This window comes from Dendrobates tinctorius, unplaced genomic scaffold, assembly GCF_039654945.1.
Source record: "Dendrobates tinctorius isolate UK_male_01 unplaced genomic scaffold, ASM3965494v1 ptg000069l, whole genome shotgun sequence".
Classification (NCBI taxonomy): domain Eukaryota; kingdom Metazoa; phylum Chordata; class Amphibia; order Anura; family Dendrobatidae; genus Dendrobates; species Dendrobates tinctorius.
The window spans coordinates 21,373,236-21,398,692 of NW_027361737.1; the positions used below are offsets into that span (position 1 = coordinate 21,373,236).

A 25,457-nucleotide genomic window follows, 5' to 3' on the forward strand; every position below is an offset into this window, starting at 1 on the left:
CACTGACAAAATATCTTGCAACTGATGGCTGCAAAGTTCTCTGCTCCTTTGTTTGGCTGGAAGAGCTGGGCACTGGTTCATTGGTTTGGATGCAGTCTTTCTCATCCACTGCTTTCAGTACTTCTGGATGAAAGCGCTGTAAATGTCTCTTTAGATTAAAAGCTCTGGTAGGAGCATTTTTATCTTTGCCTGAATATGCACTCATCTTGGCTTCACAGCATTTGTTTTCGTCTGGATCATTTGTCATACACTGACAGACATAATGTTTTCTATCTTGAGTGATGGTGAAATGTTCAAATACAGCTGATTTAATGTGATGCTTCTTTGACATTCTCAGGTTTTTAATTCTGCATTCACAATCCAAATGACAATTGTTTTTCCTAAAAACAATTGTACAAAATTATTGCCAGGTCGTACAACTGATATAGTGGTCAGTAATACTGTTATTATTCCTCATGTACTTACAGTTAACTGATGCAAAGTTTGTTGAAAGGATAATACTTCTTACAGTCTTCCTCTTCTGAGTAGCAGGCAGCTGTGAGATGCTTGGAAGACGCACACCTAGTATGATCTAGTCTAGAGGAGGAGCTTTACTACTAAGAATTTGCAACACATTTTCACTTTCAGTTTCATACATTGTAAGTAGGGGGGTTGGGGCAGCATGAGGTTAACCAAGTATAAGATTAGATAAGGGCAGTGGAGAACAGTGACACACAAGAAGTAAGAAATGTCTCTATCTCCAGCAGAACTGCTTATCACTGTTGTTCATAGTTTGATAGAACATATATATTTGAGTAACATTTATAAAATTCATATGAAAGTTCAATTATGAAATATTAATACATTTTTTTTAAAGCTGGAGTCGGAGTCGGTACATTTCTACCGACTCCGACTCCAACCAAAACTAACTCCGACTCCGACTCCGACTCCACGACTCCGACTCCACAGCCCTGATCAAAACCACACCACGGAGCTCAATAAGTGATGCATTGGTGGAAACAGCGTCTCTGCACCTTCATCATGCTGCTCTTACATTACATAACAAAAAATTAGTGACAGATTCCCTTTTAAAAGTGTGCAGCAACCTGAGAGTATGGAACAAAGTGCCTGAACAAGAGTAAGATCTCTGGGCTACGGTATATATTGGTAGGTATCTGTGCTAGCAACTGGTCAGCATGCTAAATTGATAATCATCATCAGCATGCAGCTCTTTTAGGCTGTGTTCACACGTTGCGTTTTTTTCACGTTTTTACCAAATAAAACGCTTAAAAAACGCTTACAAGAAGCTTCCCATTCATTTTAATGAATTCTGCACTTTCTGTGCATATTGATGCTTTTTTTTGCGGAAAAAAATGCAGCATGCTCATTAATTTCGTGGAAAATTCTGCATTTCTTGCTATTTTCTATGTGTCTGGGGACGAGTGGAAAAAAAACGCATAAAAAACACGCGTTTTTGTGCAAAAAACGTGCAGAAGACGCGCGGAAAAAACGTGCGTTTTCTGGGAAGGAGTCCTGTTTTCATGCAGAAATTTTCTGCATACATGTGCACATAGCCTAACTGTGGGTTGATGAACTGCTGCCATTAGATCTCCAAGTCTCCAAGAATCAACTGGCAAGGAGTTGTTTCGCTGTTCTTACAACAGGAGTGACGCTTCCAGAATAATACAAAGGGGTTTATTTGTGTATAGTATATGTATATGGGCAGAAGTTATGCATTTGTGTAATGTGTATGTGTATATATACTGTAATTTACAGCAGGTGAAATAAGTAATAAATCAACAATTTTCTAAGTAAGCATATTAGAAAAAGCTCAGAGTTCATAGAAGGAGTCCACGGGACCTTCAGGCTTTGAAGAGCGTTTGTGTGGAAGAATGGTATAATATCACATCTGCACAGTGCATGCGACTAGTTTCTCCAAACAGGAGATGTTTTGAAGCTGTCATCACTAATAAAGGCTTTTGTGCGAAGTATTCAAGAAATTTCAGTAAGTGTGTTTAATACTTTTTCCCTGTGTCATTTCTCATTATTACACATAATTTAAATTATGGACATCTATGGGTTGATTTCTTTGCCTGTTTGGATTGGATGGGTTGTTACCGACATCCGGTGAGAATTTCATGTCAATAGCACCTTTAGAAATATATTTATTTAGAAAATTGGTGACATGTGCAGGTGCTGTATATATACACATATATAACTAATACATATATATTATATACAATATATTTGCCCCTCATATAGCATCCATTCATTAAAATGCTTGTACCTTTGCCCATTATGCTATTTTATTAGTATGCTAATTTAAAGAGGCTAAATAGAGCTCTGATACACCATATTGAGCAATGCACCTTTATAATTTGCACTTTCTCAGAACAGACTTTCAGGCTTTGGGTGGAAATATTATTTTCATTCAGTGACACCAAGCAGAAATCTTCAAATGGTAAAGAATGGTGAGGAAACAGGTCCTTCTGATTCTCTATAAATATGTGTCAGAAGACTCAAAATTCAACACTATAGTCATTTTCTAAAGATCTGTAGCACAAACCTGTCACTAGATTCATCTCCATCTACAGAAACTACATACCATGTATTTGCTATACATCTGACTTACCTTAGTGAAAGCATCTCTGCCATCAGAAGCCTGTGAGCAACTCAGAGGTTTAGAAACACTGTCTCCCCGAACTATTATGGTGTGTCTGGTAAGGCAACTTTTCAATTCCATTAGGTTCACCTAGTTAAAAAAACAAACAAACACATTTACTTATAATATAAACAGTACAGACCAAAAGTTTGGACACACCTTCTCATTCAAAGAGTTTTCTTTATTTTCATGACTATGAAAATTGTAGATTCACTCTGAAGGCATCAAAACTACGAATTAACACATGTGGAATTATATAATTAACAAAAAAGTGTGAAACAACTGAAAATGTGTCTTATATTCAAGGTTCTTCAAAGTCTCCACCTTTTGCTTTGATTACTGCTTTGCACACTCTTGGCATTCTCTTGATGAGCTTCTCTTTTGATGCCTTCAATTTCATAGTCATGAAAATAAAGAAAACTCTTTTAATGAGAAGGTGTGTTCAAACTTTTGGTCTGTACTGTATATACTGCGGCAAAGCCAGGTAGGCAAGGGTTAAATCCTAGCTCTACATGCTTGGATTAGGTGCACCTAGCTGGCTCTCTATATAACCAGGCTAGGTGTTCACCTTATCACCTTAGTCAGTCTGCTGGGGGAACCTGAACAGACTTGATTGTATTGGAGCTGAAGAGAGAGACAAAACAGAGTTTCTCCCTGAGAAGATACTGCACAGGCCGTGTGCACCAAACTGCAAGTCTCAGTTGTTGCTATGAACAGTAGCTGTTTTGCTTGACCGGACTGAGACTAGGTCAGCGGTCAGTGGGTAGCCAGGGTCTATTTTGGTTAGTTAGCACCTGGACAAGGCTAGGGACTTTGTGTTTAAGGTGTCGTTTTCAGTACTATGCAATATGTAGAAATAAACGTCACATTGTTTTGACAAAAGAATCCAGATTTTCAGGCTTTGGATACAAATATTGTTTTCACTGTATAGTCGTTTTCTAAAGATCTGCAGCACAAACATATATGTAAAGGCAAGAAACTACCAAACAACTCCCATTTCACGCTCTCAGTTGCCCTCCCTAGGGTTTCCAATAGGCACAAGTCTCTGATGGCTAATGGAAAGTCCAACTTTGCATACATTGGCCTACATGACATAGAAAATATGAGAATATGAAGTTGTTCAAAAGGGTGTATAAAGCATATATTACGTTTGCTTCCATAGTTACCTCAAGCATTTTAGCTACAGTGGACAGATGTATGGACTCCGGTACATCACAGCCATCAATATTTCCAAACATTGCACCTACAAATAAAATTCATATTATATATTATGATATATACCATTTATAAATTTGATATAGAAAGAAAGAAACATGCTATACACTGCTTCAAGAATGAATGAAGTGACTACACTGTGAATATACTGTAAATATCAAGACATATCAATATACAAGTATTGTAAACTGTTAATAATCTGATATCAGACATTTCGTTTAAAAAAAAGTGCATACTTTGGAAGTCAAGATTGCCCAGATGCAGCATAGCAGCCAGCAGTCTATTAATGTTCATTACATCTTGATCAGAAAAAAGAAGAATCTTCATGGCAGAACGGACTAGTGTGTACTCTCTGGCATCATTACGTCCCTCGCACTCTGTGCAATTACCCTAAAAAAAAGGAAAATAACAGAACATGTTACTCTATGTCTTTAGAAGCCATATTGTGGGTTCATTCCTTTCAAACTTACATATTGTCAATCTAGTAGCAATTTTGTTGATTTGCCATACACAAAGCAAGTAAATGCCGTATAAAAAAAACTATTACTTATAGAGTTTGATTGAAAAATTGCAAGTATGAAAAACATATAATTGATATGGCTAATAAAATAGTATCTCTAGGAATTATTCTAAATTATATCAATTTACTATTCTATGTTTAGGAGACTAAAGAGTAATTAAACTTTAATTTTTGCATTTAATAATTTTGGCCATTGTGGAAAACTAAACTTTGCAAATTAGGGAACATGTCTTCATTTCTGTAAAAAAAAACATTGCATGTAAGTGACTTCCAAGACAATGGTTTTTGCCAATATTTTTGCCTTCTGCATTTATACCAGATCATACTCATTAGGAGGACAGATGATGGAAGTGGTAGGTCAGCACATGCCTCCTCCTCTAAGAACAATCTCCTGGAGCCACTTCTCGCTAGAGTTAAGAACCGTACTTTCTGGGCTGACCTTTCACCGCCAGCATCAGTACTCCAAATGAGTATGTTCAGATATTAATGCAGCTGAAGGCAGGCAAATAAACTTATATAAAGTGAAGGTGTGGAAAACACTATTTTCTTTTACAGGAATGAAGATAAATCCCATAATAAAGTGAATTGCAAAGTGTAATAACTTTCCAAGCTAGACGAAATTATTAAAAAACAAATAAAAGTTTAGTTACTCTTTAAGTATTCTGTCATTAATGTTGATCAGCAACCAAAATATATTCTCTTCTCCTGGGAAACAAATTTTTCAACTAACTAAATCAGCCTTGGGCAAAATGGCTGATCATTCTGTTACTTTAAAAAATATTACCCATCTAGCCACTTAAGTTTGCTTAGGTATAGTGTCATGAGGGTGTCACATCCCCCTGGAAGACTTGGAGATAGACGGTCACATCGGGTACTGAATCGCAGTCCTCTTTAGAGATGCTGTGATTCATGGCCTAATTTAAATGTATTTCCCTTTCTTTCAGTACTGAGAGGGTTAAGGACTCTTTCCATGCTGGCTGAGACCATACAGCCTGGTTGTTCTTAGCTGCAACTGCTTACCCTTTACTCCCTCTATATATACAGGCTCTGGGCATTTAGTCCCTGCCGGTGAAAGATTCGTCTTCCTGTGCTGAGTGCTAAAGCTAAGTAGTTGAAGTTTGGGGTTGGAGTGATAGAGCTCTGTAGTTTGCTGTGGTACGTGTGTTCATCTTCTGATCACTTTTCCCATTTAGTTTATTCCTCACTGTCCCTGTCCTCCTCCCTATTATTGGTTAATGCTACTGTATGATAGATGTTTTCTGCTATCCGTGTTTTGTTTTTGTGTCTGGTTTTCCTTTCATTTCTGTCCCATGCCTCAGGGGATGTGGAAGGGAACAGATTAGGGTTTTTATAGGAGCATAGTAAGGTCGGAGACTCAGGCCTCTTTACCTTCAAGAGTGCCCCCACGACAGGGATAGTTCAGGTCCCAGCTCTGGGGACAATTTGATGCCCCTCTTCCTTACTGAAGACTGTCACAGTTTGACATATAGACAATTTAACTGCATGGTTTAGTGCTCAATAATAAGAAGATAGCACGCTGATTTAAAGAATTTTAAGACATCTAAAATATATTAAGTATATTACCATGGTGAGGTACTTGTAATCTGTTGATTTTCCCAGTTTTAGTTGGTTCTTTTCTTCTGAACCCATTCCAAGAAGCATGCAGTAAAATATGTGATAATTTCTCTCCCCTGTGGCCTGTGGCACAACAACAGAGAATTTGATTACAATTAAATATTTTTTTCAAGTTTTACTTTAATTTTTTTCCAGAATTTCCATCTTAATATCTTTATCTTAAAAGACGACAAATGTTTTCTAGGGGCGATAAACTTTACTGGCTAACCAGCAAAAATTATTTTTTCAAACTGTTTTTTGATTAGCCAATAAAGATAGAACTCCGAGAATAATTTTGTGCTTTTTGGCATAATAGAATTGACACAAAATTATTTTTAGAGTACATCTCAATTGAAATTCTTAAAAAAAAACAACTGTAAATACAGATTACTAGTATAGAGACATAGATAATGCTTAGAGGTATCGAAAATGTATGTTATAAACTCATCAGTGCTACCAAAATAAAATGCAATTCTGCAAGTGCATGTACAGAAAATAATGTAGCTCATAATGACATTATTTCAGAGAAATATTCTAGGTTTGCTTTGAATTTGTATATTTTAGATGTTTTAAATCATTGAGTACATTCATAGTCATGCTATGTTTTTATCACAAAAGTATGTTTATCTGCCTTAGAATTTAAGCGTTCAGTTATATAAAATCACTTGATATCTGTTAACAAAGTTTTTTAGGCTGACTCACCTGCCTGCATACTCGAGACTTCTCCAATAGGAACTGCTCAATACGTGATCCCTCAATGACATTCTCTTTGGAGAAATGGATTTCTATGTACTTTCCAAAACGGCTAGAATTGTCATTTCGGATCGTCTTAGCATTGCCAAAGGCTGAAATCAATTAACACAAGTTAATCAAAGGAATTATAAAAAAGTGAAATCTATTATGAATATGGAAAACATGATTGCACGATAACAATCGCCTGGAAGTTTTTCATGGCCCATGGACGTGTTGGATATTATTCAGTGAGAAGAATGACCTGGCAATTTGGTTGTTAGAAAATAATACTTAAAATACAATGTCAAGAAGATGTGTTCTCCTCTGAAGTGCTGGTTTTAATAAGTTGTGTTTTTTTGTGTTTGTTTGTTTCCCTTCCCAGCTTCTTTTCCACGCCATTTTTTCGCTTTCCCCTAGCACACACAATTATTTGGATGCTGTAAGTGCTTACAGCTCCTTCACCATCTTGGGTTTTTCCGTTTTTGAGTTTCTGTTTTTTGCTCCCCTTCTTCCCAGAGCCATAACGTTTATATTTTTCCTGTCAGTATGGCCGTGTGAGGAATTGATTTTTGCAGGAAGAGTTGTACTTTTGAATGGCACCATTGGTTTTGTTATACAGTGTACTGGAAAATTGGAAAAAAAATTCAAAGTGCTGTGAAGTTGCAAAAAAAAGTCCAAGTCCACAATTGTTTTTGCCTTTATGATTCTCCAGGTCATTACGAATTTGTAAACACCTAACATGTATAGGTTATTTTTTATCTAAGTGGTGAAAAAAAAATCCAAAATTTCTAACAAAAAAACATGGATTTTTGTGAGTACTCACCGTAAAATCCTTTTCTCCGAGACGCTCATTGGGGGACACAGATACTGTGGGTGTATGCTACCGCCATCTGGAGGCTGACACTAGGCAAACAACACAAAGGTAAGCTCCTCCCCCGCCGCATACATCCTCGCCCTGATTGCGGGCGGAAACCAGTTTAGTGTAAAAGCAGTAGGAGAACTGTTATGAATGGGAAACCGAGGAGGAAAAAAAGACAAAAAGCTAAGTCTCAGAAAACCAGAGAAGTTGGTAACTATGCAGATTGCAGATCCCTGATCTTAACCGCAACAACTAGCAGCAGTCGTGGAGCATTCCTACATTGGTCCTAGACGCCTCGTCACAACCGGAGAACTACATAAGCCTAAAGCAGGAAAAGAGGAAAACTAACTGCCCCAGAGCAGACCCCAGAGGAAAGACAGCCCCCCACATGTACTGACGGTGAAACAAGATGAAAATACAAACAAAGGCAGGAAAATAGGCTGAGCAAACGATGGGGCCCGGCTAACTAAAAAGGACAGAAAAGGAAAGACACTGTCTGCAATCTGCCAAAAAAAACTACAAAAATATTGTCCAATACTTCTGATAGCAAAGTTAACCCTGAAGTCACTAGACTTCTAAACCTATATCAGCACTCTGAAATATTCTGAGACAGAGCAAAAAGAGGCCAATCTAATAACGGACAAAAAGCAGATTGGCAAATACTGATTAATAGGAGTGGAATTTCAGCATAGCCCCAGCAGGGGCAGGCTGATTACACAAAAAAACTGAATTGACCAACAAGCGCAAGTGTGAACAATAGCAAAAAACAAACTTAACTTGAGAAGACGTGAAGAGAGCTGAAGTCCAGGACCTGAGAAGCAGACTGAATCACCAGCACCCGGATAGGGCGTCGGCTGTCTTATATCCAGTCTGATACTCCAGAGATCCAATCGTTATCTTCCTCAACAGGTGGCAGATCACTACCACTTAAACCAACAGCACTACCTCCTGTCACCACCAGAGGGAGAACGGAAGGGGAACTCTCAACTGGTGGAGCAGAAAATGAGTACATGACAGAGAACAATAACAATCAGCCTTAATGCAGAAAACAATATGTCTGGCAAAGAAGACCACCCTGACATTCACAAAAGAAATACATATTAATTAAATAAACAAGAGCCAACTTGGCTGCGGGGTGGGTGCTATGTCCCCCAATGAGCGTCTCGGAGAAAAGGATTTTACGGTGAGTACTCACAAAAATCCATGTTTCTCCTTCATCTCATTGGGGGACACAGATACTGTGGGACGTCCTAAAGCAGTCCCTGGGTGGGAGATTGACTCACCGATCCAAGCTACATGCACCTCTTGTTTAAAGGTGCGCTACCGCTGCTTGGAGAATCCTTCTACCCAGGCTCGCATCCACCGAGGCCTGAGTATGGATCTTGTAATGTTTGGCAAATGTGTGCAGGCTGGACCAGGACGCTGCTTTGCATGCCTGTTCCACCGAGGCCTGATGCCGAAGCGCCCAAGAGGCGCCCATTGCCCGAGTAGAGTGCGCCCTGATCCCTGATGGAACCGGCGCCCCTCTGATGCGATAGGCCTCCTGAAAAATTAAACGGATCCATCTGGCTATGGTTGCTTTGGAGGCCGCAAGTCCCTTCCTGCGCCCCTCGGGGAGCACAAACAGCGTATCCGTCTGTCGGAAGGGTGCTGTCCGCGACACGTACCTCCTGAGTGCTCTCACCAGGTCTAACGTGTGAAGAGCTTTTTCCACGCGATGCACCGGTGCCGGACAGAACGAGGGCAAGACAATATCCTCATTGATGTGGAAGGAGGACACCACCTTTGGAAGAAAGGGGGGAGCTGGTCTAAGCACCACCTTATTCTTGTGGAAGGCTAGAAAAGGTGCTCGGCAAGACAGCGCTGCCAACTCCGACACTTGCCTCATGGAGGTAGTGGCTACCAAAAACACCACCTTCCAAGAGAGGAATGATAAAGAAATATCCTGTAGCGGCTAAAAAGGAGCTTCTTGCAGGACACTCAGGACCAGGTTAAGGTCCCAGGTGCCCATTGGCGCCTTATAGGGAGGTACTAAATGAACGACTCCCTGGATGAAAGTCTTCACCTGCATATTAGTAGCAATCTTCCGCTGGAAAAGGACGGACAACGCCGAAATCTGTCTCCTAAGGGAGCTCGGGGCTAGTCCCGCGTCTAGGCCTGATTGGAGAAAAGCCAAGATGTTGGGAATAGAGAATGTCAGGGGCGAAACCTCCCGCTCTCGGCACCAATCGAAGAAAATCTTCCAGGTGTGATGGTAGATTCTCGCCGAGGTAGATTTCCTTGCGCTAATCATTGTAGCGACCACTTCACGCTCGAACCCCACCTGTGTTATAATCCAAGATTCAACGGCCATGCCGTCAAACACAGGGTCCCTAAGTTCGGGTGGAAGATCGGTCCCTGGGACAGTAGATCTGGGCGTTCTGGCAGTCGCCATGGGACGTCGGTGAGCAGCTGCACAAGATCTGCATACCACGCCCGCTGGGCCAGTCTGGTGCCAGCAGAATCGCTGGAACCCCTTCCGTTTTGATCTTCCTGACGACCCTCGGAAGTAGTGGCAACGGGGGAAACAAGTATGTAAGACGAAACTGGTTCCATGGTAGAACCAACGCATCCACCTCGAACGCTCGTGGGTCCCGTGACCGAGCGACGTACATGGGCACCTTGGCATTCCTTCTGGATGCCATCAGATCCACGTCCGGAGTTCCCCATCATTGGCAAATCTGCTGGAAGACCTCGGGGTGCAGAGCCCTTTCCCCCGCCACGACCTCCTGCCAGCTGAGGAAATCTGCTGCCCAATTTTCTATGCCTGGGATGTGGACTGCCGATAATACCGACTGGTTCTTCTCGACCCACTGAAGCACGTATCCTATCTCACGCATGGCTGCCCTGCTGCGCGTTCCCCCTTGATGATTTACATAAGCCACCGCTGTGGCATTGTCTGACTGAATCCGAATGGGCCGTCCTGCTAGGAAGTGCTGAAAGTGTTGCAGCGCCCACCGGACCGCTCGTATTTCCAACAAGTTGATCGGGAGGCGTGCCTCCTGTTGTGACCATTGGCCCTGAGCCGTGTGGTGGCGAAAAACTGCTCCCCAGCCCTGGAGGCTGGCATCGGTCGTGACCACTAGCCAATGCTCTGGGGGAAAAGGTTTCCCCTGAAGAAGGGAGGATCTGACCGTCCACCACCCCAGTGACTGCCTGACCTGAAAGGACAGCCGGCACTGTTGATCGAGCGAAAACAGGTTCCTGTCCCAAGCTGCCAAGAGGGCGTGCTGTAGTGGGCGAAGATGAACCTGGGCAAATGGAATTGCTTCTATTGCTGTCACCATCTTCCCGAGTATCCTCATCCCAAAGCGAATGGTGTGAAGGACTGGCTGCTGAAGCTTATGGACTCCTTGCTGGAGCGCTAGGGCTTTGTCTTGAGGGAGAATTACCGACCCTCGGGAGGTGTCGAAAATCATCCCTAGAAAGGAAATCCTCTGGGCTGGGATGAGGGATGACTATTTCCTGTTGACTACCCACCCTAAGCGGGAGAGTGTATCCAGCGTAATGCCGACATTCTCCTCACATGCCCGAAATGAGGGGCCCTTCACCAAGAGGTTGTCTAAGTAGGGCAAGATGACTATGCCCCGAGAGTGTAAGACGGCCATCACGACTGCCATTACCTTCGTGAACACTCTGGGGGCGGTGGCTAGCCCGAAGGGCAGCGCTGCAAACTGGAAGTGTTGGCCATTGATGACGAATCGAAGGAACCATTGATGCAGTGGAAAAATGGGGACATGTAGGTAGGCATCCTGGATGTCGACCGAGGCTAAGTACTCTCCCTGCACCATGGCCGAGATAACTGAACGGAGAGACTCCATCCTGAAATGTTTGACCCTGATGAATCTGTTCAGGAGCTTCAGGTCCAAAACCGGCCTGACCGTCCCGTCCTTTTTGGGGACTGCGAAAAGGTTGGGATAAAAACCCTGAGCCCTCTCATGCTCTGGTACGGGGACTATAACCCCGTTGTACTGGAGTGAATCGATGGCCCCCAGCAACGCCTTTGCCCGGGACTTCACCTTGGGAAGTCGGGACAGAAAAAAACCATCTTGGGGGGTACCTGATAAACTCTATCTTGTACCCCGAAGACACCAGTTCCGCCACCCATGAGTCATGTGCTATGTCGACCCAGACATGGCGAAAGAAAAGCAGGCGGCCGCCTACCCTGCTGATGTCGCTTACAACGTGCTCCGAGTCATTTGGCTGAGGATTTCTGAGGCCTGGTTCCTCTCGACCTGGGCTGGCGCACGCGCATCCTCCCCAATGGATTGGGTCTATATGGGACCTGTCGCTCCCTATCTTGGTTGGAGTGACTTGGGCCGGCCGAACTGACGGCCATCGACCATCCAGTGTTGCGAAAGGCCCGAAACCGTGCCGAGGCCTGGCGAAAAGGATGTTTAACTTTCTGCTGTGGCAGGAAGCTGCTTTTTTCCCCCTGTTGCGTCGGAGATGAGCTGATCCAACTTCTCCCCGAACAGGCGGCCTCCCTGATAGGGCAAGGAAGTCAAAGACTTCTTAGAGATAGGATCGGCTCGCCAAGATCTTAACCAAAGGGCTCTCCTAATGGCTAACGCATTAGCGGCTGCAGATGCCGCACAATTGGCCGCATCCAAGGAAGCATTGATCAAGTAGTCTCCAGCCATAGCAATCTGAGTTGCGACCTCTGACACCTCCGTCGGCAGGTCTCTATCCTGCAAGGCCCTATTCAACATTCTGACCATGACATCATGGCCTTGGTCACCCACGTCGCCGCAAACGAGGGGGCGAGCGCTGATCCTGATGCCTCAAAAACTGATCGAGCCAAGCTCTCTATGAGCCTATCAGTGGGGTCCTTAATGGATGAGCCACTCGGTACTGACAATAGAGAATGCGAGGCCAGGCGCGACACTGGTGGATCCACCACTGGTGATTCTGTCCATTTTTTACAGAGATCAGGGGCAACTGGATATCTTGCCTCTATTGTCTTTTGGCCCGAAAAGCGCCTATCTGGGCGTTCTCTGTGACGCTGCACTATGTCCTCAAATTCTGGGTGAGTACCAAACACTCTGTGAGGTCGCCTGGCCTGCTTAAAGGCCACTTTATGGCTCGACGCCAAAGCAACCTCATCCTCCACCCCCAGGGTTTGATTGACAGCTTCAATGAGGCTGTCCACTGCCTCTCGACACCCCGGAGTATCTAGGCCCAGCGGTCCGTCTGAGTCACAATCCAAACTGTGCCCGCTCCCGGCCATTGGAGAGGGAGAGCGAGATGCTGAACTCCCGGATGCCGAGGCACCGGATAGACGTGTGGGCCCGTTTCCTTCGCACTTGCCTGGCATGAGAGCGGCCCCTGCAGGCCGAAGGTTCTTGTGAGGTGGAGGACCCCTCCCCGATAAGTGAGCCTCTATCCTTGCCTCCGTTCGGGGCGTGAAGAGACTCGATCGCCCTTGTAAGCGATGTCATAGATTGGGATAATGATAGAGCCCATTCCGGGGGATTTTGCTCCCTGGACTCCGCTGCTGGGGGGTGGCTCCTGGGCACGTTCGGAGTCGCAGGCCTCGCACAACTTGTTGCTCTGCGCTCGCGGGAACGCAGCCCTACAGGAGATGCATGCAGCTTAGAGGAAAGTGTGCGACTTCCCTTTCCCGGCCATATTGCATCTGCCAGGCGATTTGTCTCACTGTTTTTCTTTCTTTTTTTTTTTTTAATATATAGAGAGGGGGCACCCCTTGAGTCTCTAGTGTGCTCCCGCAGATGTGGCTGCACTTACCCGCTCCTGTATCCCCCTCACGTGCCACCGCTCCTGCGCTCTTGCGCTTCTCTGTGGGGCAAGCCGACCACTTTACCGGTCACGGCCTACCCTGATTTGAAGCCGGGGCCTCAATTTATCCGGCGCCCGCCCAGGCTCCCGGGGGCGGGCCGCCGGAAGTGACGCTGCATGGACGGGGGCGGGACCTCCGCCCCGGCCTAGCTCCGGCCGAAGCCGCGGGCTAAATTTTTAGCATCCGCACGCGGGGGCGGCAGCGGCCTGTGGGGCCACAACGGTGGCGCTGCGGCGGCGCACGGCCCACTGCACCTCCGCCTGTCTGTAATCCTCACCAGCATCACCTACAGGAGGAACGGGATGGGGGAGGGATTTGCCAGTCCTACTCTCTGTGATTCTAGGCCTGCCAGCACACCGCTGCTCCATTCGCATCTGTATCTTCATCCGGAACGCCAACAGGTATGAAAATCCACCGGGGAGGCGTGGGGTGGTGGGGGGGATCCAGGACTGTGCAGGTACCCTGACTCCATCCAGCTTCCAGGGCCGAGGAGAGGGACCGTCCGCCGCCTTGCAGCACCTCTGTCTAGCGATGGTGAAGCAGTGGGGGCCGCACGGACTACTCTTGTGCCTCTGTACAAGCCCATGGTTTCCATACCTAGGGGTGGACAGGGCTAAGTTCGGCATCATGTCCCACATCGCGGGAGAGGATACGTGGAGGGCCACTCGCACGTGCTCGCCCGTTGATGGTTTGGGGAAATCGGACCCTTTCGATAGGATCCGTTGCCCCTGTCTCATCTTCATAGAAAAAATAAAGGAAAAAAAACAAACTAAAATAAAAAATTCTGGGGAAACTGCCCAGATTTGTCCCACGGTGCGGGAAAGGATACGTGGAGACGATACTCGACACATGCTCGCCCGTTGATGGTTTGGGGAAATCGGACCCTTTCAATAGGATCCGTTGCCCCTGTCTAATCTTCATGGAAAAAAAGTCTGGAGGAAAAAGACCAGAAGTGTGCCTCCATAGACACTAAGCAAAAAACTGGTTTCCGCCCGCAATCAGGGCGAGGGTGTATACGGCAGAGGAGGAGCTAACCTTTGTGTTATTTGCCTAGTGTCAGCCTCCAGATGGCGGTAGCATACACCCACAGTATCTGTGTCCCCCAATGAGAAGAAGGAGAAAATAAGTTGACATTTTCCAAGACCCATAGCGTCTCCATTTTTCGTGATCTTGGGTTGCGTGAGGGCTCATTTTTTGCATGCCGAGCTGACGTTTTTATTGATAAATTATTGCATTGTTGCGGCGACCCAAAAATGTAATTCTATGGTTTCGGTTTTTTTCCTCCTTACGCCGTTTACGGATCAGATTAATTCTTTTTACATATCGATAGATGGGGAGATCCTGAACTCGGCGATACCAAATATGAGTATTTTTTGTAATTGTTTTATTTTGAATGGGGAGAATGGGGGGTGGTTTGAACTTTTATATATTTTTTATATATATATTTTTTAAAACATTTTTTGTTTACTTTACACTTACTTCAATTGTCTCCATGCTATCATCTGATTACCTGTGCTACACATAGCAGGGCTTCAGTCCTGCTCTGTGTAGCAGAAATGCTCACTTGCTATGAGAGCCAACCACTGGGCGGCGCTCATAGCTATCCAGCAATGACAATCACAAGGGTCTCCTGCAGACCCCGGGTTATCATGCCAACTCATCAGCGACCCAAGGGCATGTGACACGGGTGCCGATGGACGGGATTAGTGGCACACTTCCGTTGCGAGCATGTTAAACAAGGGGAAGCAACCTTACGTCTAAGGTGGTAAAGGGGTTAATACCTTATCAAGCTGGTTATACTTACATTCTATTGTTTAACAATAACTTATTATTAACAACCGTCAACATTTTTATTGTTATTATTGAACGTAATTGGAATGTTCTGTTTTCCTATCAATGTTGTTAAAACCCAATAAAAATATTTAAACCAAAAAATAAATAAAAAGCTAAATTTAACTGAAAAATGTACCGGTATGTGGCAGAAAAAAAACCGCAAATTTAATTATTCAATCTCACTACAGTTTGAAAAAGTATAAAAAAAAGTCATAGAAACAATCTCTAATTAATTGGGTAGAGCTAATATTTTGTAATAAAGGTGCCAAGTGTGAATGTGGCCTAAGACTTTACCTGATTCATACATTGGACATAAATCTGTTGCCATGTGCTTGTGGATTTACTGCAGATTTTACTCATTGCCACTAAATTTGTGAAATTCATGGTTGAATATACAATAAAATGTATATAAAAATTACCCAAAGCCGAAGTCAATAATGTAGTGAAAAAAAACCCATTTTATTTATACTTTTTACTATAGAGATTTAAGGCACCTTTATAATATAAGGGCAATGCAATGCATTATATATTACAATAATTTTGTGTAAAACTTACATTATTTATTAATTTATACCAGAAACATTGCATTCCTAATCACTGGCTGATCACCATGGGTCCAACTTCTCTGACCCCCAATGATCATCTGCTGTCATTTTATTGGATGATTTGTTTGGCCATACATTACCTATATAACACTACATCCCTATCTGTCAGATTAGTGATTGCCTGTATTGGCTTGGTGTACCAGAGTGGAAGACTCTCTTAGGCTAGTTTCACACTAGCGTTTTTTTGCGCTGCGTTTTTGCGCAGTGCAAACGCATACAAAAAATGTGTTTTGTATGCGTTTGCTGCTTTTTTGCGCATGTGTTTTAACCATTTTTTAGCCATTTTTACTCTTAAAACGCATGCGTTTTTAAACGCAGACGTGCGCATGTCCATGTGCACATCTGCGTTCCCATAGATTGTAATGTGTTTTTTTTGCGCATTCTGTGCGCATGCGTTTTTTTGAGACACGTCGGACGGACCAAAAATGCAACAGGTAGCGTCCGGCGCTTGGGCGCACACTACAAAAAGACGCATGCGCACGTAAAACGCGTACGAACGCGTGCAAACGCTAGACCATGCGCACCCATGTTAAAGATAGGGGAAAAGGATGCATGCACATGTATGCGTAAAAATGCAGCGCAAAAAAATGCTAGTGTGAAACCAGCCTTACGCACTTCACGTCTGTTTTTCACATTTATGTTATAAATGTATTCTTCACTGAAAGAAAGCTACCCACCATAATCTTTTTCTTTTTCCCGACTGCTTGGCCGCAATAATAAAAACTGAGTCATGTCCATTTTTGATCCAACTTGTGAATCAAAATGTCCTTTTTGTGTTAATTGTTGGTAAAGAAAAAAAATGGACTGTACTCAGGCGCCATCCAAGTACTGTCTGTTTTTTACTGTCTAATCTGTAGCAGACGTTGGAATTGTTTTTCTATTTTTTACATGTGAAAACACTGAAATGTGGTATGAAATGGATAAAAATTGGAGCTAGCACAGAAATGAAAAAGTTCTTTTTTATTCTTGTATGTAAAAAAAGGAAAGGACAATTGACGGAGGCCTTACAGAGAACCTGTCCTTGATGGCCCAAAGAATGGGTTCTAGACAGGAGAGATTTTAGACTGCTGACCAAAATTTTACACATTCCCGTGTTGCAAGCTTTGCAGGATGCAGCAATTTAGCTTCTGTTCAGCACTTGCAAGCACTATAGCAAGGAGGTTGCAAGTGCTGCACTTATTGCCTAGGAACCAGCAGAGGTGGCCAGTAACCTAAGCAACAAGTAGTAAACTATAGAATAAAAAATTCTACTCATCTTTAGAGCATAGTTGATTGTTTTTGCAAACACGTTGCAATTAATTAAAGGGATTATCCAAGAGTAAATAATTTTTTTTAGCCATGACTTGTTTAGATGTTCTTTTGATCATTTTGTCCATGAAGATGATCATGACTATTACTAAAACAACAAATTACAATAATGTTTTAAACAAACTTGAAAGAAAAATAAAATGATTGCATCCTCAATGTGAGGGACACCTACTGTATACTCAGCTTACCTTCCATGATAGGGTTGGCCTCCAGAATTTGCTGCTCTATCCAGGAATGTTGGCCACTTGAAGATGCAAGGAACTGCAGCATTAGTTTAGTACTCTCTGTCTTCCCAGCTCCAGACTCTCCACTGGAATTAAATTATTGGAATGATTAAAAGAAACCATGCGTACGCTTTAGATATCTGTCGGCCAACCACTCTCTCTACCGACCTTCACCACATACACACATGTATGCTCATTTCAGCAAAGCATGCATGTATTCTCAATGGGGAGAGAAGAACCAGCTGCAACTAAAAATCTCTGTGTATTGACACCATATGGATTTTTATGCAATCATAATTAGTCTAGCAGAAATGCCAAAGCAAGAGTGATAAGGTTGATAAACCCAATCCCAACCCAATCAATGACTTATTCAGTGTTAACTCACTTTGCAGCCAGCTATCTAATGCAGGGTTCCCCAACTGCAGTCCTCAAGGCCCACCAACAGATCATGTTTTCAGGATTTCCCTTGTATTGTACAGGTGATGCAATTATCACCTGGGCAATACTAAGGAAATCCTGAAAACATGATCTGTTGGTGGGCCTTGAGGACTGGAGATGGGGAACCCTGATCTAATGTGAGACATGGGATATAGAAGGCAAAAGGTTTTCAATTTTTAATGAAACTCTATTCCAAAAATAATTTTTAATTAAAAATACAACATTTTTAATATAGAAAAAAAAGGTCCACAAAGATGTCCATATCTGTTAATGGTTACTGTAAAAGAGCATAAAATATTATCTGTTTGATATTTACTAGTAAAAGTATATATATACAGTATATGTACAGTAAGTATCAGAATTATATATGATGCACATATTGCATAGAGTTGGTGCAAATTAATTCACAGAACCCGGTTCAACGACGTGTCGGTAATCTGTGGTCGCTGGATGGGAGTCCTGAGAACAGCCTCCTATATCTCAGCATCCGCAGATCTTTTTTGATGATCCGGCCTGGTGCGACGTAATTGCTGCGGCATGATGCAGACGTGATGTTGCACCACTCCAACTAATCAACAGAGTAGCCACGGATGCAAGGAAGTAGGAGGCTGTTCTCCGCAGCCACAGATTACTGTTGTGGCCAGAAACAGATTACTGTTGTGGCTTCTGTAAATGAATTTGCACCAACTCTAGTCTTGGATTATATTTTGTAGTATAATTGACAATACCTAATAACACAGCACTGGTCAGTTTTGTTTCTTTGCATGTTGAAGTAACAGGCATCCGCCAGGGCAAAAATATGTGGAGGAAGTTCTCCAATGCGTCTATTTCTGTACGACTTGATCTGTTCCGTGTGGTAAAGTGGCAACTCTTCATAAGGATTCACAGCGACTAAAATAGCTCCAGTGTATGTCTGTAACAAATATAGGCAATCAGAACTCTAGACATGCAGCCTCTGAAGGAGTATTGCTATCAGGGAAAGCAAAATGATTTTCATCACAATTTTAACTGTCAAAGAAATAAAATGTCCATATCTTACATAAATGTTATTCTGTTTATATCGGATATGCAAATTGTGAACAATTCCAGCCTCATTAAGGTCTCCCAGTCTGATCATGTCTTCCACGCCCTGGGCCGAGCTAGGATGCATAGAGTGTATGCTGCTCATGTTCCGTGCAGATATCCAGTGCTCCTGTAAAAGCAAAGCAGAATCTCAGCTGCAAACATTAAGTAATACGTTGATTTATAGGGACTTCTGAGAATTGGATAAAATCTGATCTGATGTTAAGATGGGTGAACCCAAACAGTAAAGTTCGGCGTCTATACCGGACACCTACTCTTCGGGCACGGACCCCAAACATGGACTTCACCAGGAAGTCTGTGTTACTGTTCTGGTTTGGCCCCCGAACACCGGGTGCTTGTCACGCTGTCATGTGCATAACAGCAAAGCTAACACTGCTTCTGATCGGCAGTAAAATCATTACCACCGATCAGACAGCCACGGTTCCCAAACCGTCAATTGACAACTGGAGCCCGCAGCTGTGATCTTAGGTAAAAAGTTTAATTCCAGTCACTGGAGTCAGCTGATGGGACTACTACTCCCATCAGCCTACTCCTGCTGCTAATAACAGCAAGAGCAGATGCTGCTGATGGGAGTATTCATCAACCAGTGTCTGCTTTCTAAATGAATAATTTAAAAAAAAATGGCGTGGGTTCTCCTGTGTTTTTCATAAACAGCCAGGCAAAACTGACAGCTGGGGTCTGCAACCCTCAGCTGTCAGAATTAGCAAGACTGGTTGTCAAGAATAGAGGGATTCCCAGGCTATTTTTTTAATTATTTAAATTAAAAAAAAATAAAAAATGGTGTGGGGTTCCCTCCATTTTTGACAACCAGCCAAGTTAAAGTTGACAGCTGGGAGCTGGTATTCTCAGGCTGGTAAGGGGCCATTGATATTGGCTCCTCCCATCTAAAAATAGCAGCCTGCAGCCACCCAGAAAAGATGTACAAGTATCTATAGATGCACCAATTCTGGTGCTTTGCCCAACTCTTCCTACTTGCCTTGTAGTAGTGGCAAGTGAGATTCATATATGTTAGTGTCACCTTTGTATTGTCTAGCGACATCAAGCCCAAGGATTTGTAATGGAGAGTAATCTATAGACACCTATTTATTACAAATCCTAGCGTTACAGTTGTGCTCAAAAGTTTACATTCCCCAGCAGAATTTTTGCTTTCTTGGCTTGTTTTCAGTGAATATGAATGATAACACCAAAACTTTATCTCCACTCATGGTTAGTGGTTGAGTGAAGCCATTTGTTGTCAAATTACTGTGTTTTCTCTTTTTAAATCATGACAACCCAAAACATCCAAATAACCCTGACCAAAAGTTTACATACCCCATTTCTTAATACAGTGTATTACCCCCTCTAACATCAATGACAGCTTGAAGTCTTTTGTAGTAGTTGTGGATGAGGTTCTTTATTTTCTCAGATGGTAAAGCTTCCCACTCTTCTTGGCAAAAAGCCTCCATTTCCTGTAAATTCCTGGGCTGTCTAGCATGAACTGCGCGCTTGAGATCTCCCCAGAGTGGATCAATGATATTGAGGTCAGGAAATGGAGATGGCCAATCCAGAACCTTCATTTTGTTCTGCTGTAGCCAATGACAGGTTGATTTGGCCTTGTGTTTTGGATCGTTGTCATGTTGGAACGTCCAAGTACGTCCCATGCACAGCTTCCGGGCAGATGATTGCAAATTTGCCTCCAGTATTTGCTGATAATGTGCTGCATTCATGTTTCCTTCAACTTTGACCAAGTTTCCTGTGCCTTTGTAGCTCACACATCCCAAAACATCAGCAATCCACCTCTGTGCTTTACAGTAGGAATGGTGTTCCTTTGATCATAGGCCTTGTTGACCTCTCTCCAATGTAACATTTATGGTGGTTGCCAAAAAGTTCAATTTTTGTATCATCAGTCCAAATTACCCTGTTCCAGACATTTTGAGGCATGTCTCTGTGCTGCTTTGCATATTGTAGGTGAAATACTTTGTGGCATTTGAGCAGTAATAACTTTTGAATCGACCATGCAGCCATTTTTCATCAAGTACCTCCTTATTGTGCATCTTGACACAGTTTTCAGAGAGTCCAGTATTTCAGCTGATGTTATTTGTGGGTTTTTATTTGCATTCCGAACAATTTTCTGGCTGCTGTGGATGAAATTTTTGTTGGTCTACCTGACCGTGGTTTTGTTTTTACAGAGCCCCTGATTTTCCATTTGTTAATCACAGTTTGAACGCTGCTGACTGGCATTATCAATTCCTTGTATATATTTCTGCATCCCTTTCCTGGTTTATACAGTTCAACTACCTTTTCCCGTAGATCCGTTGACAATTCTTTTGCTTTCCCCATGACTTACATTCCATAAACATCAGTGGCTGGATGAAAGATGCCAGAGTCTGTCTGGATCCCAGAAACTCACTCAGCTTTTATGCACACACACTGTTTACAAGCAAACAGGTGAGGATGTTACCTTTAGTAGCCAGTCAAAGCCATTTGTGTCAACTTCTGTCCATGTTATTAGGCCAAAATAACCAGGGTTTGTAAACTTTTGATCAGGGTCATTTGGATGTTTTGGGTTGTCATTATGATTTAAAAAGAGAAAAGACAGTAGTTTGATTATAAATGGCATCACCCAGCCACTAACCATGAGCGGAGAAAAAGTTTTGGTGTTATCATTCATAGTCTCTGGAAAAAAAGGCCAAAAAATACTGCTGGGGTATGTAAACTTTTGCGCACAACTGTATATGGTAAATAAACACACAGTCAGAATAAAGTATTTTATTTGAAATAAAAACAAAACACATTTTTCCTTTTTTTTATTTAAAAACAACAAATACAGTCATACTCACCTAACCCCCAATCTATTGAATCCCTCGTCTCCTTTAATAGAATAAAAATAAAAAACAACAATATTACTCACCTGTCCCATGCTGTAATCCATGTCTGGTGATTACTTGGTTTTAACCAGGACGGTGCCAAGATGTGGCCGTACAGGCTGAGAACCACTGATGAATGAGCTGCTGTGAGCGAAGCATCCGTAAAGTCATATGTAAAAAAAAAAAAAAAAAAAGAGCCCAAATATGGCTCATTCGGCAAAAAAAAAAAAAATAGCTACAGCTTTCATAATATGATGAAGCAAAAACAAATTCATTTTTGTAAAATATTGTTTTTAGGCTGCAAAAAGAGCAAGCATAAAAAAAAATATAAAACTGGTATCGTTGTAATCGTACCGACCCGACGAACAAATTGGTCTTATCACTTTAACTGCATGGTGAATGGTGCAAAAAAAAAAAAATTAAAACAATAAGGCCGGGGTCACACTAACCGACGCAAAATACGGTTAGTATTTTACATGCGTAATACGGATGAATGGCCCCTAAACAGTGCTCCGTATGTCATCCGTAATCAATGTGTGGTCGCGTATTTTGCGCATGTAAGCATCCGTATGTAATCCGTATGGCGAGATTTTCTCACAGGCTTGCAAAATGGACAAATAATGGAGCCCTATGACAGGGTTTCTAACAGAAACCAAAGAATAGATATAGACTCATAGAATGCATATATATATATATATATATATATATATATATATATATATATATGTATTCTATGTGTTTATATCTATTCTTTGGTTTCTTTATTAAAACTGTCAGTGTGAGTTTACTGTATAGCGCACTGAATTGCCGGCTATGCTAAAAGACACCGGGTGCGTATTTCTCGCAAGTCACATGTGTGGTCCGTGTGTAATGCGTATTTTTTGCGCACCCATAGACTTGCATTGGCGTACTACGGGCGTAGTACGCTGACAATCGCAGCATGCTGCGATTGGCACGGAGCGTAGAATACGGATGAGAAATATACGCCTGGTGCAAGGGACCCCGTAGAGAATCATTTGTCCGTGTCTAATGCGTGCTTTTAGCGCCTCTCACTCGGCCGTATTCCTCGCCAGTGTGACCCCGGCCTTACTGAATTGCTGGTTTTGTTCATTCTGTGTCTGAAAAATCTGAATAAAAAGAGATAAAAAAAATTATGTTCCCCAAAAAGGTAACAAAAAAATCTACAACTCGTCCTGCAAAAAATAAGCCCTCATATAGCTCCGCTCGCCAAAAAAATAAAATAGTTACAGCTCTCAAAATATGGTGACAAAAAACTACTTTTTATAGAAAAGTATTTTTACTGTGTGATAGGAGCAAAATCTAAAAAACCAGACAATATAAATCTGGTAATCAGACCGACTCGAAGAATAAATTCGCCTCATCACTTATACTGCACAGTGAACCGTGCAAAAACAAAAATAAGAGCTATTCCTCTACTCCTGTCTGTTCATTATACCTCCCAAAAATCAGAAAAAGGCTCGGCTCACAAATATCCTGCACTCTCTGCTGAGCAATTGCGTCGGGTTTCCATGTAAATTCCCCAAAACTGCGATTCAGACAAAACTCCGGACGGAACCACTCACTTATGAGGCCGGTAGGGTGACTATGTACTGGTCTCTGTTCCGGCGGTGTCCCTTCATTTTAGGCATCTTTTTAGTGCACAAGTGTGGGCAACCACAGATCTGTGCACGCCTAAAAAGATGGATACCACCGGAGCAGACGCCAAACATAATACAAAGTGTCTCCATCTGCCTCATGGGGAATGGTTCCGTTGAGATACCATTTTTGTGGGATTTACACAGAAATCCTGAGGTAAGTGCTCAGCGTAGAACACAAGAATGTGATCCAGCCTTATTCTGGAAGTGATGGAAAAATATAATGTACCTCTACATGTTACCAATTAAAACCTATCCCACACAAAACCAACCCCCACTCAGGTCGTCATCTGTCACTGGAACTATAGGGGGTTTCCAAGTTACTAATAGAACAGACTCTGGAAAAGTAATATGGCTCCCACTCCCATAAATATATGCCAGTGAATTCTGCACTCACAAATCCAATGCCCCGTCCTTCTGAGCCCCACTGTGCCTAAACCACAGTAAGCAGCCACATGTTTGGCACTATTGTAGCGGGGAGAGAGCACAGTATATGGGGGCTCTACACTCTATGGGGACACAATGTATGGGTACTAGACTGGCAGATTTGCAATTCTCCAGAAAAAAAAGTCTGGAATGGATGTTACAAAATAGTCACTGCAGCCATAGATGAATTCATTGCGAGCTGCAGTTTTAACAATGGGGTCACTCTTGGGGTTCTTCTGCTGTTCTGGCACCATAGGGGCTCCACAATTGTCACCTATAAACTATTCTAGCAAAATCTGTGCTCCAAAAGCCAAATAGTGCTGCTTCCATCTCAGCCCTGACGTGTGACCTAACAGTAATTTCTGACAACATATGGGGCAGCACCGTGTTCGGGAGAAATTGCACAATAAATTGTAGATCTAATTTCACCTATTGTTTTAATGTTTTATTTATTGAAATCTGCAAGTTACATCCGAAAGAAAGCAATCAACAAAGTAGCTTACAAAATTATTATATAACCTACAAATTCCGCTTTTCGGGCGTTAAACAGATGGTTTGAAATATCAATTCATGGCAAAAACTATTGATATATAGAGGTTTAAGGACAACAACAGCCTTAAAGGAACTTCCAGTAGCAAGATTATCTGGGTTCAAATCTGGGTTCTTCCCATCCACACGCCCCTGCTACATCACATATGCCATGATTTCAAACAAAGATGAAGAAGAACAAAAAAGAAGAAAAGAGAAAAAAAAAAACAGTATAAGGAGTAAAGGGACAGGAGGTCAAGTAATTAGAGGGAGAAGTTGGGAGATAGGGGTGGAATGTAGGGGAAGTAAGGGGAGGGGGGGGGAGAGGGGAACACTAGGCAACAAGGGTTTCGTCCACTCTGATAAAGCCGAGCAAGGAGGCCACTATAGCCTTATCAACTTCTACTAATGGATCTGAATCGGGTCCATGGGTGCCATACTCTTTCAAAAGCTGAAAGTGAGCCATTCACCAAGGCAGCCAATTTGGCTACTTGATATAGCATATCTACCTTCTCTTGCAATTGGGATATAGATGGAGTGGTAGTTGTCTTCCAGTTCATAGGTATCAAAAGTTTCGCTGCTGAAAGAATGTGTTGAGTCAACAGAGCAGTATTCTTATGTCCAGTTGGTGACAGAAAATTTAAGAGCACTATCTCCGGTGTCAATGTAAGCTTTTTGCCCACAATTTCCCCGATATAATCCTCTACTAGTCGCCAGAACTGCAGCAGGGGTGGACAGGACCACCACATATGTAAGTATGTTCCCTCCGAGTCACAGCATCTCCAGCATCTAGTAGAAGACCCTGTCTGCCAATAAGTGTTCTGCTGTGGTGTAATATACCATCTGGCGACTATTTTAAAGGAATTCTCTTGTGCTCTAACGCATTGTGATGGGCCATGAGAAGAATTATAAATGTGTGATATTTGCTTTGGGGTAAACTTGTATCCCAAATCCTTTTCCCAATGTGTTATATAGGCTCTTTTGAGGCAACAGTCAGTTATATTTAAAACCTGGTAAATAGACGACATTATCTTTTTGGGTTTATCCTTTGTTGCACAGAGAGTCTCAAATGCAGTCAGTGGGCGGGTAAC

General features: G+C 42.7%; 1 protein-coding gene across 1 annotated transcript in view; it reads right to left on the reverse strand.

Moving 5' to 3' along the window:
* MYO7B (myosin VIIB) overlaps positions 1–25,457 on the reverse strand; it is a 271,725-nt gene that overhangs the window by 177,535 nt on the left and 68,733 nt on the right. Inside the window, exons 4-11 of the mRNA XM_073581166.1 lie at positions 18,868–19,020; positions 18,557–18,741; positions 17,355–17,476; positions 6,693–6,835; positions 5,961–6,074; positions 4,093–4,246; positions 3,808–3,884; positions 2,612–2,731 (exon numbers count right to left, since the gene is read on the reverse strand). Coding sequence (XP_073437267.1) covers positions 2,612–2,731; positions 3,808–3,884; positions 4,093–4,246; positions 5,961–6,074; positions 6,693–6,835; positions 17,355–17,476; positions 18,557–18,741; positions 18,868–19,020 — 1,068 coding nt within the window. The remainder of the gene's footprint in view (positions 1–2,611; positions 2,732–3,807; positions 3,885–4,092; positions 4,247–5,960; positions 6,075–6,692; positions 6,836–17,354; positions 17,477–18,556; positions 18,742–18,867; positions 19,021–25,457) is intronic.